General features: G+C 54.6%; 2 protein-coding genes across 7 annotated transcripts in view; both read left to right on the forward strand.

Annotated features, from left to right (window-relative positions):
- Positions 1-2,857, forward strand: part of Mfn2 (mitofusin 2) — a 28,357-nt gene extending 25,500 nt beyond the window's left edge. For all 4 annotated transcript variants that reach the window (XM_042695623.1, XM_042695625.1, XM_042695622.1 and 1 more), the window contains one exon: positions 1,091-2,857. In XM_042695623.1, coding sequence (XP_042551557.1) covers positions 1,091-1,160 — 70 coding nt within the window. In that variant the 3' untranslated portion in view covers positions 1,161-2,857. The remainder of the gene's footprint in view (positions 1-1,090) is intronic.
- Positions 2,858-6,168: 3,311 nt separating this feature from the next.
- Positions 6,169-15,021, forward strand: LOC122121409 (migration and invasion inhibitory protein). 3 transcript variants are annotated; one of them, XM_042695627.1, is made up of 12 exons: positions 6,169-6,205; positions 6,342-6,459; positions 7,590-7,774; positions 7,874-7,952; positions 8,007-8,360; positions 9,010-9,094; positions 12,701-12,809; positions 12,893-12,942; positions 13,280-13,409; positions 13,802-13,898; positions 14,428-14,562; positions 14,777-15,021. In XM_042695627.1, the coding sequence occupies exons 3-12, from the start codon at positions 7,626-7,628 to the stop codon at positions 14,819-14,821; spliced, it is 1,233 nt and encodes a 410-aa protein (XP_042551561.1). In that variant the 5' UTR covers positions 6,169-6,205; positions 6,342-6,459; positions 7,590-7,625; the 3' UTR covers positions 14,822-15,021. The 3 variants fall into 3 exon arrangements, with proteins under 3 accessions (XP_042551561.1, XP_042551560.1, XP_042551562.1); XM_042695626.1 differs by lacking the exons at positions 6,169-6,205; positions 7,874-7,952 and having other exon boundaries at positions 6,218-6,459; positions 7,586-7,772; XM_042695628.1 differs by lacking the exons at positions 6,169-6,205; positions 7,874-7,952; positions 8,007-8,360 and having other exon boundaries at positions 6,218-6,459; positions 7,586-7,772.
- The last annotated feature ends 434 nt before the right edge of the window (positions 15,022-15,455 follow it).

Genomic DNA, 15,455 nt, shown 5'->3' on the forward strand with positions numbered 1-15,455 from the left:
TAGGTGCTGATGGCTCTTGCCTATAATCTTAGCTGTTCAGAAGACTGAAATCTTAGGATTGCAGATCAGAGCCAACACTAGCAGGAAAGTCCATGAGATTCTTCTCTCCAGTTAACCACTAAAAAGCTGAAAGTGGGGCTGGGAAGGTGGCTCAGTGGTAGAGTGCTTGCCTTGCATGCCTGAGGCCCTGGGTTCGATTCCTCAGCAACACATAAACAGAAAAAAAAAGCCAGACGTGGTGCTGTGGCTCAAGTGGTAGAACACTAGCCTTGAGCTGAAGAGCTGAGGGACAGTGCCCAGGCCCAGAGTTCAGGCCCCACCACTAACAACAACAACAACAAAAAACCCCAAAAACTCAGAGACAGCACCCATGCCCTCAACGAAGCCCTAGGATGGGCAAAAGAAAAAAAAAAAGCCAGAGCAAGGAGAACCTTACTTCAAACCCGAGCACTGGCACCAATAATACCCCCCCTCAAAAAAACAAAACAAGCTGGGCGCTGGTGGCTACGCCTGTAATCCTAGCTACTCAGGAGGCTGAGATCTAAGGATCGCGGTTCAAAGCCAGCCCGGGCAGGAAAGACCATGAGACTCCTATCTCCAATAAACCACCAGAAAACTGGAAGTGACGCTGTAGCTCAAGTGGTAGAGTACTCGCCTTGAGCTGAAGAGCTGGGGGACCAGCGCCCAGGCCCAGAGTTCAAGCCCCACGACCAACAAAAAAACAAAACAAAACAAAAAACCCTGAGCATTCTAATCCTAGCTGCTCAAGAGGCTGAGACTAAGGATGATGGTTCAAAGTCAGGCCGGGCAGGAAAGTCCTTGAGACTCTTATCTCCAATAAATTACCAAAAACACTGGAAGTGGAGTTGTGGCTCAACTAGTGCAGTGTTAGCCTTGAGCAAAAGAAGCTCAGGGACAGAACCCAGGCCCTGAATTCAAGCTCAGGACCGGTCAGAAAAGAAGGGGGAGGGGAGCGGGTAACTAGCAGATCAAGTGAGGGTATCTGTAGTTCCTTAGAAGGGCATGTGGGGGACAGTGCTGGTGTGACCTGGCCTGGACTGTCTGGTACAAAGTAACCATGTCTTTGCAGGAATAAAGCTGGCTGGTTGGACAGCGAACTCAACATGTTCACACACCAGTACCTACAGCCCAGCAGATAGTGGGCAGCGGGGGGCGGGGCCGCCCACCCTCAGAGCTTACGGCCCCCAGGGCATGCGCCTCAGTCCCCGGCCACCACTGGAGAGGAAGAAAGCACCCACTGTCTCTTGCCATTTTGAGCCCTTCACCAGTTATCCCGGCCCCTGGCCTGCTATTGCAGGAAGAAACTCTGTCTCCCACCCCAAAGGAAATATATATCAACACGCGGAGAGCATGGTACCAAGGAGTTGTGGCAAGGCCCTTCTCTGCTTTCATTGAAGGGATCTCAGATATCAGCTCTGCCCTTCATGGTATCAGGCAGACACCCCACTTTCTCCACCCATACATACCTGCCCTCCTTATACCCCAGGGCACCGTACTACGATGGAGTGACTGGATTTTCTTCCCAGAAGCATCTAACCTAGTTCCAGGAAGGCCTGGGCTCACCGGGGCTCACCTGGCAGGACTGTGGCTTGTGTTGTGTGGCCTGCAGCTTCAGCACTCTGTCCTGCTGTGGACAGAGTTAATGATTTGGTAGCCAGGCTTCGCATGGAGCCCGAGGCAGCCCTGAGCATGAGGGGTGGGATGCCTCACAGCCAGCCAGAGTAGTGGGAGGAGCTCAGGAGAGGGGGCGTGGTTGGTGGGCGTGGTTGGGAGAAGGTGGTGCTGTCAGAGCTGGGGGAGGAGGGTCACCATGAGGAGGAAGGCCTTGCCGCTCCCTCCCTCTGGTTTCAGTCCTTGGCCTGCATAGTTCTGGGTTATTACTGGTGTGGACTGCTTTGGGTCAAGCGGCAAAAGTATGTAGTAGAAGGGACGGTGAAAGATGGAGACTTGGCATCAGGCTGGGGCAGGGGTCCCCACCCAGCACGGCTGGAGAATGTGGTTGGTACAGAATAGGGTCTCCACCTAACTTGCTCTGAGGGGATCATGGGCCTGAGAGCCCCCACCCCACCAGCTAGATTGCATCCCCACCTTACCTCAAGCTACTCTTGGCCACCGGTTCTCTGGACCGTTCCCTGTGCTGGTGACTGCAGTGATCACCATACAGCCTGAGGAACCCAGCTTCCATCCTCCCGCTCACCTGCCTTTCAGCTTCGCCAGTTCCCAGAGCTTCTCCTGATATATCAGGCCTCATGTTGACATTGAGAAATGTTCCCTGCTGTTGAGTTTTGGGATTGCCACTGGTCCGAGTGGGAAAGTTCTGGTCGTCGCCAATGTTCATGTCCCAGAAAGATGAGCTTTTGGAGAAAAGGTCAGAGCAGAAAGAGAGTGCTGAGACCAGAGCCCAGGGCGGGGCGTCCCAAGTGTGGGAGGTGGGGAGGGGCCAGCGAAGGGCGTGTCCTGGAGCACGTCAGGAGAATCAGTGTCACACAATCCCAGAGAATTCATGTTCTTTTTAAAAAACAAAATGATTTAGAATAAAAATGGATTTGTTTTCAGTGTAGCCCCTTGGGAATGAGTGAAATTTTGAGCTTCTTATACAATAAGAGACATTAAATTTGTACCACCAAGGGAGAGACCGTCTCTGAGAGAAGCGTGTGGCTCAGGGCACTTTGATTTCTGACTGCTGACCTTGCTGTTTTCATGTTCACTTCCTGGAGTGCAAGACATGTTTGACGTGAGTTTCCCTTTGACATATGTAAGGTGATCTATGTGTCTGAATTACTCCTGTACCATTGCTGATAATATTGGAAAGAAATAAAACCCAGTTGGAACCCTGTGTGAGCCCACTGGCAGCTGGCTGTCCAGCCTGAGAACCAGTGCCCACCTGACCTCCAGGGGCCAGGGCACCCAGAGGGAGCCCTTCAGATCCTCTCTGCCCCAGTTTGCCTTCTGAGAATTTGCCGTGACACACCTCCCTCTCACCCCTTTTCTTTTGAAGGGCCTTGGGGAGTGGGTTCCCTGCCCTTCCTCACCTCTCCCTTTTGAGGCCCCAACCCCTGCCTGTCCAGTCCCCCAAGCCCAGCCGCCTCCTCCTTGATTCCCAGACTATAGCAGATAAAGGCTGCATGTTATACGCCACTCCTGTCTCCTAAGTCTTCCTTGACTTGGCCTTACCCCACTTCTACCACATCACGCCAGGCTGACCCCTACCCTCCTCTGCTCTTTGTGACATTTCTGGGCAGCAGCCCAGGGTGGCCTTAGGACCTAGAGCTCAGGTCTGCTGCGGCCTGTGCTGCTGGAGTCCACCCAAGTCAGCCCTCATCCCACTCCCCTAGTCAGTTCCTTGCTGTTCTGTACCCTGTGCAGGGCTTCTGCCCTTGGCCTCGGCTGGCCAGCTGCCTGACTTCCTGCTGCAGGCCCAGCTGACTCATCCTCTGTCTCCAAGTTGGCTGAGCTGTCACCTTGGAAAGTGAACTCAGACCACCCTGTTGCTAGTCTCCTGTCCTTCCCCAACATTCACCTCCATGATGAAGTCTGTGCTTCATTAAGTCGTCTTGACACAATGGAACATGTTCTCTCTTTGTTATCTCCTGCTTGATGTACACGTACTAGGCAAGAACCCAAAGTTTGGGTTTATTGACTTTTTTTTTTTTTTTTGGTCAGTTGTGAGGCTTGAACTCGGCCTGGGCGCTGTCCCTGAGCTCTTCAGCTCAAAGTAAGCGCTCTACCACCTGAGCCACAGCACAACTTCCAGTTTTCTGGTGATTAATTGGAGATAAACATCACACAGACTTTCCATCCTGGGCTGGCTTTGAACCATGATGCTCAGATCTCTGGCTCCTGAGTAGATATGATTACAGGTGTGAGCCACCAGTGCCCTGCTTGTTTTGTTTTGTTTTTTTTTTTTTAATATAGTGAGGTTTGAACTCAAAACCTCATGCTTGCTAGGCAGGTCTTCTGCCACTTGAGCCACCTGCCCCCATTCCCCTACCCCCCTTTATACCAGGCATCTGGACCTACATCTGACACAGAGACAGAACTTTGTAAAACCTTGATTAATGACCTTGACAACATAGGCTACCTCTGTCAATGGGGAGTGAGGGCAGAGCTACCAAGTGCTATAAGAAACCTGTTTATGGGTATAGTTTTTTTGTAATTAATTTACTGTTATTACAGAGTTGATGTACAGAGGGATTACCATTAGATGAGTCAGGCAATGAGTACATTTTTCTTTCGTACAGTGTCTTCTGTTCCTTCGTTCTTTCCCAGTCCCTCCCTCCTGTCTCTACCCATGAACTATATAGTTCACATTCATCAGTGTCCAGTGAGCTCCACTGTTGTACTTTTTCACCCTTTCTCCCTTGAGCTCTGCTCTTTCCCCACCCTCCCAAAGATATACGTGTGACTACAATATACATAAGGTAAAGAATCATACAAAACTGAAAAAAGTCTTCTGTTTCCATATCCTGGAGTTTCAGTACATATATCACTTCATATAAATATGAAGAGCATTTAGGCACTGTGCCTTTGTGTTTCTAGTATCCTAGTATCCTCTTTTAGTTTCACGATGTGTAGCTAGGATCCTGTTTAATTTGTCATATATCCCTCCTTGTGCATTTTAGATCTAACTTCTTCATATCAGAGAATATGCACCACTTGTGTCTCTGAGCTTGGCTTACCTCACTTAACATGATTTGTTCTAGTTTTTATTCTAATGGCTGTGTAAAAATCCATTGTATATAGATACTTTTTTTTTTTTTTTTAATCATCATGGGGCTTGAACTCTGGACCTGGGCACTGTCCCTCAGCTCTTCAGCTCAAGGCTAGCACCACTTGAGCCACAGCACCACTTCAGGTTTTCTGAGTGGTTTACTGGAGATAGTCTCATGCCTTTCCTGCCGGGGCTGGTTTTGAACCATGATCCTCAGATCTCAGCCTCCTGAATAGCTAGGATTACAGGTGCGAGCCACCAGTGCCTGGCTAGATACCACATTTTTTTAAATCCACTGGAATTGTGGGGCATCTGGGCTGTTTCCATATCTTGGTTATTGCGAATAGTGTGACAAATGAACATGGATGTGCAGGTGTCCTTATCATATCCTGGCTCTTGATGTTCAGGGTGGGGCCTGAACTCAGGGCCTGGGCACTGTCCCTCTGCTCTTCAGCTCAAGGCTAGCGCTCTACGACTTAAGCCACAACGCCACTTCCAGCTTTTTCTGCCTATGTGCTGCTGAGGAATCGAACCCAGGGCTTCATGCATGCAAGGCAAGCGCTCTACCACTGAGCCACCTTCCCAGCCCTTTAAAGACATTTAAAGCGTAGTTTTAAGGACTTTCAGGGACAAGTATACCGAGCATTCAGCACTTAACCCATTCAGCTCCGTGGGTACTGAGGCTCAGAGAAGAAACAGACCAACTTTAATCCAAACCCCTGGGTGTGGTGGTAGGTGTGGGGAGACTGATTTTGGACTGTGCGGGCCACTCCATCTCGTCGCTCGTGTCGTCTCGCTGCTGTCCCGCTGCTGTCCCGCTGCTGTCCCGTAGGACGCGGCAGCGCTGGCCTTCACGCACAGGTACGATGCGGCTGCGCAGGCCTTCACGCACAGGTACGATGCGGCTGCGCAGGGCTTCACGCACAGGTACGATGCGGCTGCGCTGGCCTTCACGCACAGGTACGATGCGGCTGCGCAGGCCCGCGGAAAGGGCCGGGCACACGCGGGCGCCCCGCGGACTGGCACACACAAGCCTGGACTAGGCGCGTTCATTCTAATCTTACCGCCTCCTCCGCTGCTGCAGAGCCTCGCATTAATACCTCCAGAAACAAAGCAGTCTTGAGCACAAGTACACAAGAAGCGCGCACCGCCGCCACGGCCCGTAGCAACCCGCAGCATCCGAAGCCGAAAACTGCCGCAGCCCTCGCGGCGAACTCGGCTGACCAATCAGAACCCGCTCCTTCGGGTTCCGCCCATTCCTAAATTGGACCTCGCGTCCTCGGCCTCAGACTCTGACCAATCAACTGTGAAGGATGCCATCAGTTCCGCCCCCAAATTGAAACTACCGCCTGGCTCCGCCCCAACGACCAATCAGAGGCCTCGGGAAGGCCCCGCCCCGGGGCGTGGCGAGAGGAGAACCGAGCGGCGCGGAGCGGGCGGCGGCTGGTCGAGCGGGTCTGCGGCTTCCGGGCGGTGAGTGCCGCGGCCGCCGGGCTGAGGAGGAGGGGAAGGAGGGGGGAAGGGTCCCCACCCGCTTCCCGGGTCCGCCCTCGCCCGTTACCTCTGCCGGCCTGTCCTCCGGACGCCCCCCTGTCTGGCCTCCGCGCAGGTCGGTATTGCGAGCGCGGCGCGGCCGGAGCGGAGCCCTGCCTGCCGGCCGAGCGCTTCACGCCCGGGCGGAGGCCGACCTCGGGCCGGACGGGCGTGGCCCCGAGTCTCCAGACCAGGTAACGGTGGGGCCTGCGAGTGTGTCCCGCCGCGGGAGGGCTTCCCCGGACGCCTCCCCACTCCCGGCCCCGGAGCCAGGCCTGGCCTGGCGTTCACTGCCCGGTTGACGTGGGGCAAGTTACTAAACCTGCTTCCTGGTGAAAAGCAAAGCTGAGGCTGTAGTGCATGCCTAGCAAGCTGCAGCCCCGGACTCCACCAGCGCTGACTCCACAGCAGTCACAAACCCCCCAAACGATGACTGCCATTGAGGAGATTAAGAGGTGTTTGTGACCCTAAAATTAATTAGAAGAAGAGAGGGAGGGAGGAAGAGGGAAGGCAGGAACGGGTTAGGAATCGAGCTGCTGGTACGTTACATACACATTTGCAGACTGTCACTGGCTCCTCTGTAAGTCAGGGAGTCTTGATTTTCTAGAAAGGCCTTAGGGGAAGTTGCTCTCTTGAGGGGGCCGGATCCCATTTACTAATACAGATGTGCTTGCTATGTGACTAGCACTGCTGCCTTTTTTTTTTTTTCCTTGTGCCAGTCCTGGGCCTTGACCCTTAGCTTTTAAGCCCAAGGCTGGCACTCTACTATTTGAGCCTCAGCTCCACTTCCAGGTTTTGGTAGTTAATTGGAGATAAGAGTCTCATGAACTTTCCTGCCTGGCTGGCTTCAAACCATGCTCCTCAGATCTCAGCCTCCTGAGTAGCTGGGATTCTAGTTCATAAGCCACTGGTGCATGGCACTCCAGATTTTCTTTTTTTCTTTTTTTCCTTTGCCAGTTGTGGGACTTGAACTCTGGGCCTGGGCGCTGTCCTGCAGCTCTTCAGCTCAAGGCTAGCGCTCTACCACTTGAGCCACAGCACCACTTCTGGCTTTTTCTGCTTATGTGGTGCTGAGGAATCAAACCCAGGGCCTCATGCATGCAAGGCAAGCACTCTATCACTGAGCCACCTTCCCAGCCCCTCCAGTTTTTCTTAATCAGGTAGTTACTGCTACCCTGCTCGACAGGTGAAGGAAATACGCACAGAGAAGTCATGTAATTTGCCCAAGGCTGCACAGGAGAATTCCAGAAAGGAGTTGGAATCTGGGCCTCTGGCACCAGGGTGCCCTTCCCAGCCTTCATTATGCCATCTTGGCTCCAGGTAGAACCCACTCCCCAGTACCTACAGTGAGGGGTCACCAATGCCGAGGTTGGAGCTGGGGGCTGTGCCTGGCCTGGGAGAGACCAAAGACCTTGAGCAGCTTCGGCTGCTCAATCTGGAGCTACTGAAGCAGCTGTGGATTGGGCAGGAAGCTGTGCAGCGTTCGGTGGCCAAGGCCTTTGCAAAGGTGAGTGTCTACTGTGGGAACCCTGGGGGTGGGGGAGGGGCTGCCTTGCCTCAGGATGGTGCCCAGGGTCATCTTGCCCAACACACTCACTTTATATAGATCTTGGGAGGGAAGGGACCGGGCCGAGGGACACTGCAGAGACCACAGCAGGAGGAGGCCCCCTGGACCCAGTGCAGGCAGGTCAGGTGGGCGCTGGCTGAGCCACCCCGGAGTGACCTGGCTCATCTTCTTCAGTCAGGCCTGGACTGTCCCCGACGTTACAACTCAGAGACACCCATGTATCCAGATACGTCCTCAGACTCCCCCAGCACCTCCGGCTCACGGGACAGAGGGCAAGAGAGGGACACAGAGGACACCCTTGGAGATGACCCTCATAAGAGGGTCTGGCTTGGCAGGGCCAGCTCCAGGGCGGCCTCTCTACCACCTGCCGAGCACCAACGCCCGGAGTCTCTGGACGTACCGAGGTTCCGCTCGGCTTCCTTGCCTGTCCCCAGGGAATGGAAGGAGCCAGCACCTTTAGCAGGGCCGGGAGACATGGAGCTCCCTAAGGCACAGACTCCAAGGTCCAGACGGAGCAAGCCATTCAAGGTAACATTGAAAAATTTGGGCATCCACCCATGGGGCTTGCTTAAGCCTTAGTTTCCCAATCTGACAGAGGTACTCCTCATCAGTGGCCCCTGTAGAAGGAGAGCTTTCATGGAGGTGTTGTGTATAGCACCAACAAGTGATTAATGCTAGTTTTTCAGATAGCACTGTGGGAAGTAAGACGATGATGGGCCCCATTGTACAGGTAAAGCCTCCCCTAAAAACTAGGGCCACAGCCAGGCACTGGTGGCTCACACCTGTAATCTCAGGAGGCTGAGATCTGAGGATCATGATTCAAAGCCAACCAGAGCAGAAAAGCCCATGAGATTCTTATTCTTACCTCCAATTAGCTAACAGAAAACTAGAGTGGAGCTGTGGCTCAAAGTGGTAGAGTACTAGCTTTGAGTGATAAAGCTTAGGGGCTGTGCCCAGACCCTGAGTTCAAGCCCCACGATCAGCAACAAAACAAAAAAAAAAAAAAAAAGAAGAAAAAAAACTGGGGCAAACCTTTATCTTCTGGGTCTTGATCCCTCAGCTGAGCTCCAGGACCGAAGCTGGGGTATAAATTAGGACAGCCCCTTTGTTCTTCTGAGGAGGGGTCCCCTTTGGGCTGGGCTCGCTGTCCTAGCCCTTGCCCTTTTGGCCTCCCCAGCCCACAGTGACCTTCGGCCAGGGGACTGCAGTGCCTGAGAGAAGCTGGCGCCTCCAGCCATACTTGGGCTACGACTGGATTGCAGGTAAGGCCCCTCCTAGCCAGCAAGAGCCCCTGGCCTGGAAGGGAGACAGGCCCTGGCTGGGCGAAGCCACAGGCACAGGCCACGTCTCCCGATGCATGAATGAGTCAGGGCTGCTGCATTCTGAGCACAACTCCACCTGGACTGGCTCTCCATTTTCTTTTTTCTTTTTTTTTTTTTTGTGTCCGGTTGTGGGGCTGAACTCTGGGCCTGGGCGCTATCCCTCAGCTCTTCAGCTCAAGGCTAGCACTCTACCACTTGAGCCACAGCGCCACTTCCGGCTTTTTTCTTTTTGCTTATGTGTTGCTGAGGAATTGAACCCAGGGCCTTGAGCATGCAAGGCAAGCGCTCTACCACTGAGCCACCTTCCCAGCCCCTGGCTGTCCATTTTCATGCCCACTTCTCACCCCAGCCACCTCAACAGCCTCCCAGCTGGTCTTCCAGCCCCTTCTGTCTCGTTACTACCCACTTGTTTCAATAATGCAGAGTAACATTTACCACTTGAGTCTGTTCCTTTTGGTGATATTGGGGTTTGAACTCAGGTTCTTATGCATGCTAAGCAGGAGCTGTACCCCTGGAGCCACTCTGCCAGCTCATTATGACCTCTTTTTTTTTTTTTTTTTTGTCAGTCCTGAGGCTTGAACTTGGGACCTGGCACTGTCCCTGAGCTGCTTTTGCTCAAGGCTGGCACTCTACCACTAAGCCACATTCCCAACCTGGACAGTCTTACAGACTTCTCTTTCTGATTTGGCTTGAAGCTATGCTATTCCTGATCTCGGCTTTCTGAGTGGCTACAGGTGTGAGGCACCAGTGAGTGCCTGGCTTTCAAGGTTTTAAATGTGGGAACAAGGTTATGTCACTCCCTTCTCGGACCTCCCCAAGATTTTCCCCAGCACATACTATCAATGCCTGAATCCTCACTCTGCTATCTGGTCTACCTGGCCTCTGACTATCTACTTCTTCATTCCAGCCTCACTGGTCTCCTTGCCAGTTATTGAACCAGATGTTCTTTTAACTACCTCAGGGCCTTTGCACCTGCTGGCTCCTTGGCATTCAGAACTCAGTTGCACTGATAGGCCTTCTGTGAGTATCATGTCACAGGTCAGCACCACCCAGCACAGCCTGTGCCACTTCTTACCACTCTCAGGAATGGTCTCTGGACAAGTACTCTCTGAACTGCTGGTTTCCTTTAGTCCTTGGGAAGAAGGCGACCCTTACTGAGCAGAGATAGGCCTGTTGACCTGATCTCCAAGGGAGCTCGAATTTTGCCTGACACATGACAGGTTCCATGGTGGTCTCTGGGTGCTCTGAGGTGTGGAGGTTGAGTCGCCCGAGTGTTCTGTGCGTAGCGGGGATGCCACAGGGTCGTGGTGGTGCAGACACCACCCCTGCCGCAAGGACTTGCTGGAACCCCAGCTTCATGGCTTCTTTTTTCTGGGGAGCGGGATGCCGCTTCCCTGCCCTGAGTCCATGTAGATGCCGCTTCCTCCTTTCCCTCAAGCCAGGGCCCAGGCCCACATCCCTGTGTCCCGCCACCGGTACTGGCCTGCCCCACCTCTGCTTCCTGGGATGCCAGTCCCCTCTGATGCCACCACCTGCATCATCATCTGCATCTCCCCCTACATCATCTGCATCTCACCATCCTTTCCTATGCCTCCTCCATCATCTCCATCATGTCCTGCATCGCCTCCCTCTTCTACAATGCCTGCTTTAGCTCCATCTTGTCTCCTACATTACCGCCCGCGTCATCTCTTGCGTCACCGCCTGCATTGTATCTGACACCAACTCCTGCTTCATCCCCATCACTTCTGCATCATATCCAACATCATCCTGGACGTCACCCCCTGCGTCATCTTCCCTGCCCTGGCTCCTCTGACGTCATTTCCATCATCTTCTGTACTTTTATCTGACGTCATGGCCTTGACCATCTACATCATCTACCTTGTCTCCATCATCGTGTTGCCCTGTGAGGCTGAACACAGGAGCGTGCTGGAGTGAGCCTGCAAGCTGGTTTTGTGGCACGCTCTGGGGTTCTGGCCCTTGTCCTATGAGCTTTGCTGTCCTTCACTCCTACTGACTCCTCTACTTCTCAGAATAGTCCCACAAGGCAGGTGCTGCAGGATTCTTGGTGACACAGGAAGCTGAGGCCTGGAGAGATAGAACCTTCCAAAACCTCACACCGGGCCTGGGAAAGCTGCTGCCATCTTTCTCATCCAGATGAAACAGGAATGGACGTCTGCCTTTGCTCATGCGTGTTTCGGTTACAGCTCCGTTTCTTGGCCTTCCTTTCCTTTCCCCCCCCCCCCCCCTTTTCTTTCCCTTCCCTTCTTCCTTTCCTCTTTATTTGGCCTTCTGCTCTTGCTTGGCTTTCTTGCTCGTAGCTGTTGCTGTACCATATGAGCCACATCTGCAACCCGGTATTTTGCTCATTAATTGAAGATGGAGTCCCATGGACCATTCTGCCTGGTGTAGCTTTGAACTTTGATCCTCCAGGTCTCAGCCTCATGAATGGTTAGAATTACAGGCAGGAGCCCTTGGGACCCGCTCCCCTCACCCCACTTTATCTCTAGCACCTCTAACTCACACCAGTCCCCCAACTTCCAGACTCAGTTATCCCAGCTTCTCTACATTGTCATAGTTGTCTTTTCTTTTTTGTTGGCTGTGGGGCTTGAACTCGGCCTGGGCGCTGTCTCTCAGCTCTTCAGCTCAAGGCTAGTGCTCTACCACTTGAGCCACAGCACCACTTCTGGCTTTTTCTGCTTATGTGGTGCTGAGGAATCGAACCCAAGGCCTCATGCATGCGGGGCAAGCACTCTACCACTGAGCCACCTTCCCAGCCCCATAGTTGTTTTCTCTGTTCCCTAAGCAACTACTTGAAGCTGGAACTTCATAAAGAAAAGGAGTTTATCTTAAGGTTCAAGAGCATGATGCCAGCATCTGGTTGGCCTTGCTGCAGCTCTGGCCATGTCACAGCCCAGCAGGTAACATTATGCCTGTGGCATGTGCAGGAGAGAAGGGACAGTCATACAGCCAGAGAGGAAGCAAGAGAGCCATAAGGCCAGACTTGTTCTTTCTATAAGAACCTATGTACCCATTGCAAGAGCTGACCTAGGTCTTATGAGAACTACATTAAAAGTCTCAGACTTTTCTGTCATGATAATCAGATCTCAGCCTCCTGAGTAGAGACAAGCACTCTACCACTGGGCCACCTTCCCAGCCTCTCCATGAGACTCTTATCTCCAGTTAACTACCAGAAAACCAGAAGTGGTGCTGTGGCTCAAGTGGTAGAGCACTCGCCTTGAGCTGAAGAGCTGAGGGACAGTGCCCAGGCCCAGAGTTCAAGCCCCACATTCGACAGAGATGAGGGTCATCTAGCTTACCTAAAATAACGCTTGGCCCATGGGATGGGCCATGTCAGAATTGTGTCCTCTCCTAATTAGGAGCAGCGGGACACACAGGTGCTAATAAGCAAAGCTGCAGGCACAGTGAACCTATCACTCGATAGGTTCCGCCCAGTCTATGCAAGGCACAGCAGGCACCAGGGCTTTGTGTCCCCATCCTCAGCCAGTGGCCTTGGCCCTTCAGCTCCTCGTGTTTTGCCCACACCAGGGTCTCTGGACAGCGCCTCCCACATCACCGATGAGCCCGAGGCTTTCTTCTCCACGCTACAGAAGTTCCGGGAAGCCAACAAGGAAGAGTGCATTCATGGTTACACCGAGTGAGCAGTGGCAGGCCGGGGCGGGCGAGGGTGGCCAGGGCGCTCCGCTGCCTGCCCGCCTGCTCAGCGCTCTCCTCTCCCAGAGGGCAGTCCCAAGGCCTGCACGGGGACGGCGTGGAGGACGACCACCAGTGTGAGTGTCCACTTCCACTGGGCCAGACAGCCCCGCCCATCCACCCTGGCCCAGCTCCCCGAGTGGAGATCTTGGCAGGACTCTCAGTTGTTGGGGGCCTCAAGGGAAAGCCTGGGGAGTGGATCCCTCTGGAGCCTGCCTGTGTGACCACCGGGGGCCTGCAGCTGGCCAGGCTGGCTCTGGAGCTCTGGAAGGTTTTGCTCCCCAACTGTAGGAGTGGGCTTCTTGGGTCCCAGAAGGAGAAGGAGGGGCCCTTGCTTCCCAACAAGCTGATGACCAGTGTGCACGCACACTACCTGGAGCTCCTGCTCAGGGAACCTGCTCTCCGGCCTCACAGGTGTGTACTGCTACCGCCTCAACCGGCGCTTGTTCCCGGTGCCCGTGGATCCCGGTGCCCCCTGCCGCCTGTGTGGGACACCACGGGACCAGCGGAGCCCCGAGACCCTGCGAGAGCCCGCACAGGTCAGGTGAGCGCCAGAGCCTGACTCCTGATGCTTTTTATTTTTTTTGGTCAGTTGTGGGGCTTGAACTCTGGGCGCTGTCCCTCAGCTCTTCAGCTCAAGGTGAGTGCTCTACCACTTGAGCCACAGCACCACTTCCGCTTTTTCAGGTGGTTTATTGGAGATCAGAGTCTCATGGACTTACCTGCCCGGGCTGGCTTTGAACCGTGACCCTCAGATCTCAGCCTCCTGAGTAGCTAAGATGACAGGCGTGAGCCACTGGTGCCTGGCTGATGCTCTTTTTAAAAATTTATTTATTGTGACTGTAAAGGTGGTGCACACAGGCCTGCTGCTTTTGCTGGGGAGCAGGGTCAGGCGGGGCCCCTCCCCCATCAGTGTCTCCCTACACCCCGGCACAGGGTGAGCGTCCCGCTGTCCATCCTGGACCCCCCGCACCAGTACCGCATCCACCGGCGGAAAAGCTATGACTCCTCAGACACGCTGGCCCTGCCCCGGGTGAGCAGCTCACAGATCCCCTGGCCCATCTCTCTCCCCCATGCCGAGCGGAGGCCCCTACCGGCCGGGATGAGTGTTTCTCTTGCACTGTCAAGTTGGGTCCCAGTTCTTGCTCTCAGGCCACACACAGGGAGACTGAGGCAGAGCTGGCAGGAGAGCTGGATTCGAACCCAGATCTTAGGCTCCCATGGTGAATGTTGGCGAGACAGCCTCCCTGCATTTCCTGTTGTGATGGGCGGCGGGGGCCGGGGCGGGGGAGCGGCGGGCTGGGGTCGGGGAGAAGGGAAGGATTGCCCCTTGCTGTCCTTAAGGCACAGCCCTGGGTGTGGAGGGTTCCATGGATGCCACTTAGGTGATGGATACCCAGAGCAGAGCAGGGTCACAGCGCCCCATAAATACCTGCATCCCCTCACCCAGCTTCCAGTCACCCCCAGGTGGCCAGAATGGTAGGATCAGGGGAGGGGGAGAGAGGGGATGCAGACCAGTGGTCCTCCCCCCTCCCCGGGCTGAGGACCCCTCTTCTCCACAGCACTGCCTGCTGGGCTGGGGCTCCCTCCCTCCCACATCTGAGCGGAGATCAGCTCCTCAGAGCCTGGATCTCTGGTCCTCAGTCTCCTCCAAGGCCCAGCACCGGACACTGTCAGCCACTACCCCTTCCCACCTGGTAAGGGCCTTTGGGTGCCCTGGGAGGGCACGGGGGGGGGAAGGGGGTGCGGCCTCATCCACCTTTGTCTCATCTGCCTGTGCCCCCCCCCCATGATGGTGACCCTAGCTCCAAGACCCAGGTGGGGCTGAGGCTGCAGCTAGGCACGGCCTGCCTCCCATGCAGTGCTGCGCCCCCCCCCCCCCACCTTCCCCATCTACTTCCTACTTCCCAGACCCTGCGGGCGCCACCCTCCACTCCAATCTGGTCAGAACCCTAGGTACCCCGCGGCAGGGCCCCAGCAGAAGCTCTGAGGTCAGCTGCCCAGAGGAGGAGAGCACTCCTGCCCGCCAGGTGCCCAGCCCCATCCCTCACCAGGCAGGACCTCCGCCTGCCCTGCCCGCCCACATGCCTGCCTGCCCACCCCGCCCCGTGGCTTCAGGAGGAGGAGGGGATTCCACAATCCGTTTGTAAATAAAATTCAGGACTCCACAGCTCCTGCTCCCCTGTGTTCACTGCTTTGTCCTGGGGCCTTCCCTGTCTGAGTGTCTGTTCCCTGCCTGGGGCCTCCAGCCCCCATCCCTGAAGCTGGGATCCTTCGCTAGCACTCGCCTGAGCTCCCTGGGCCGGGCGCCTCCCACAGGCCCACGTAGCTTGGTCCTGGAAGGTGGATCCAGACCTTCCGGAAGGAGAGATGAGAAAACAGGGTTGTGCAGTGCACTGGAAGCAGCTTTGACAGCTCAGGCGTCTCCTTTCACCTGGGATTAGTTATTAGCGTTGTTTTCTCATCTCTCGTATGTGTTAGGTTGGATAGTAGTAAATTACTATATTAGTGGACAAAAGGAATAAATGCAAGGAGGGGACTAAAACTCCAGTGTGTTTTTTTTTTTTTCTTTTCAGTCAGTCATGGGGCT

The sequence above is a fragment of the Dipodomys spectabilis genome, unplaced genomic scaffold, assembly GCF_019054845.1.
Source record: "Dipodomys spectabilis isolate Male_0828 unplaced genomic scaffold, ASM1905484v1 ptg000188l, whole genome shotgun sequence".
NCBI classification, from domain to species: domain Eukaryota; kingdom Metazoa; phylum Chordata; class Mammalia; order Rodentia; family Heteromyidae; genus Dipodomys; species Dipodomys spectabilis.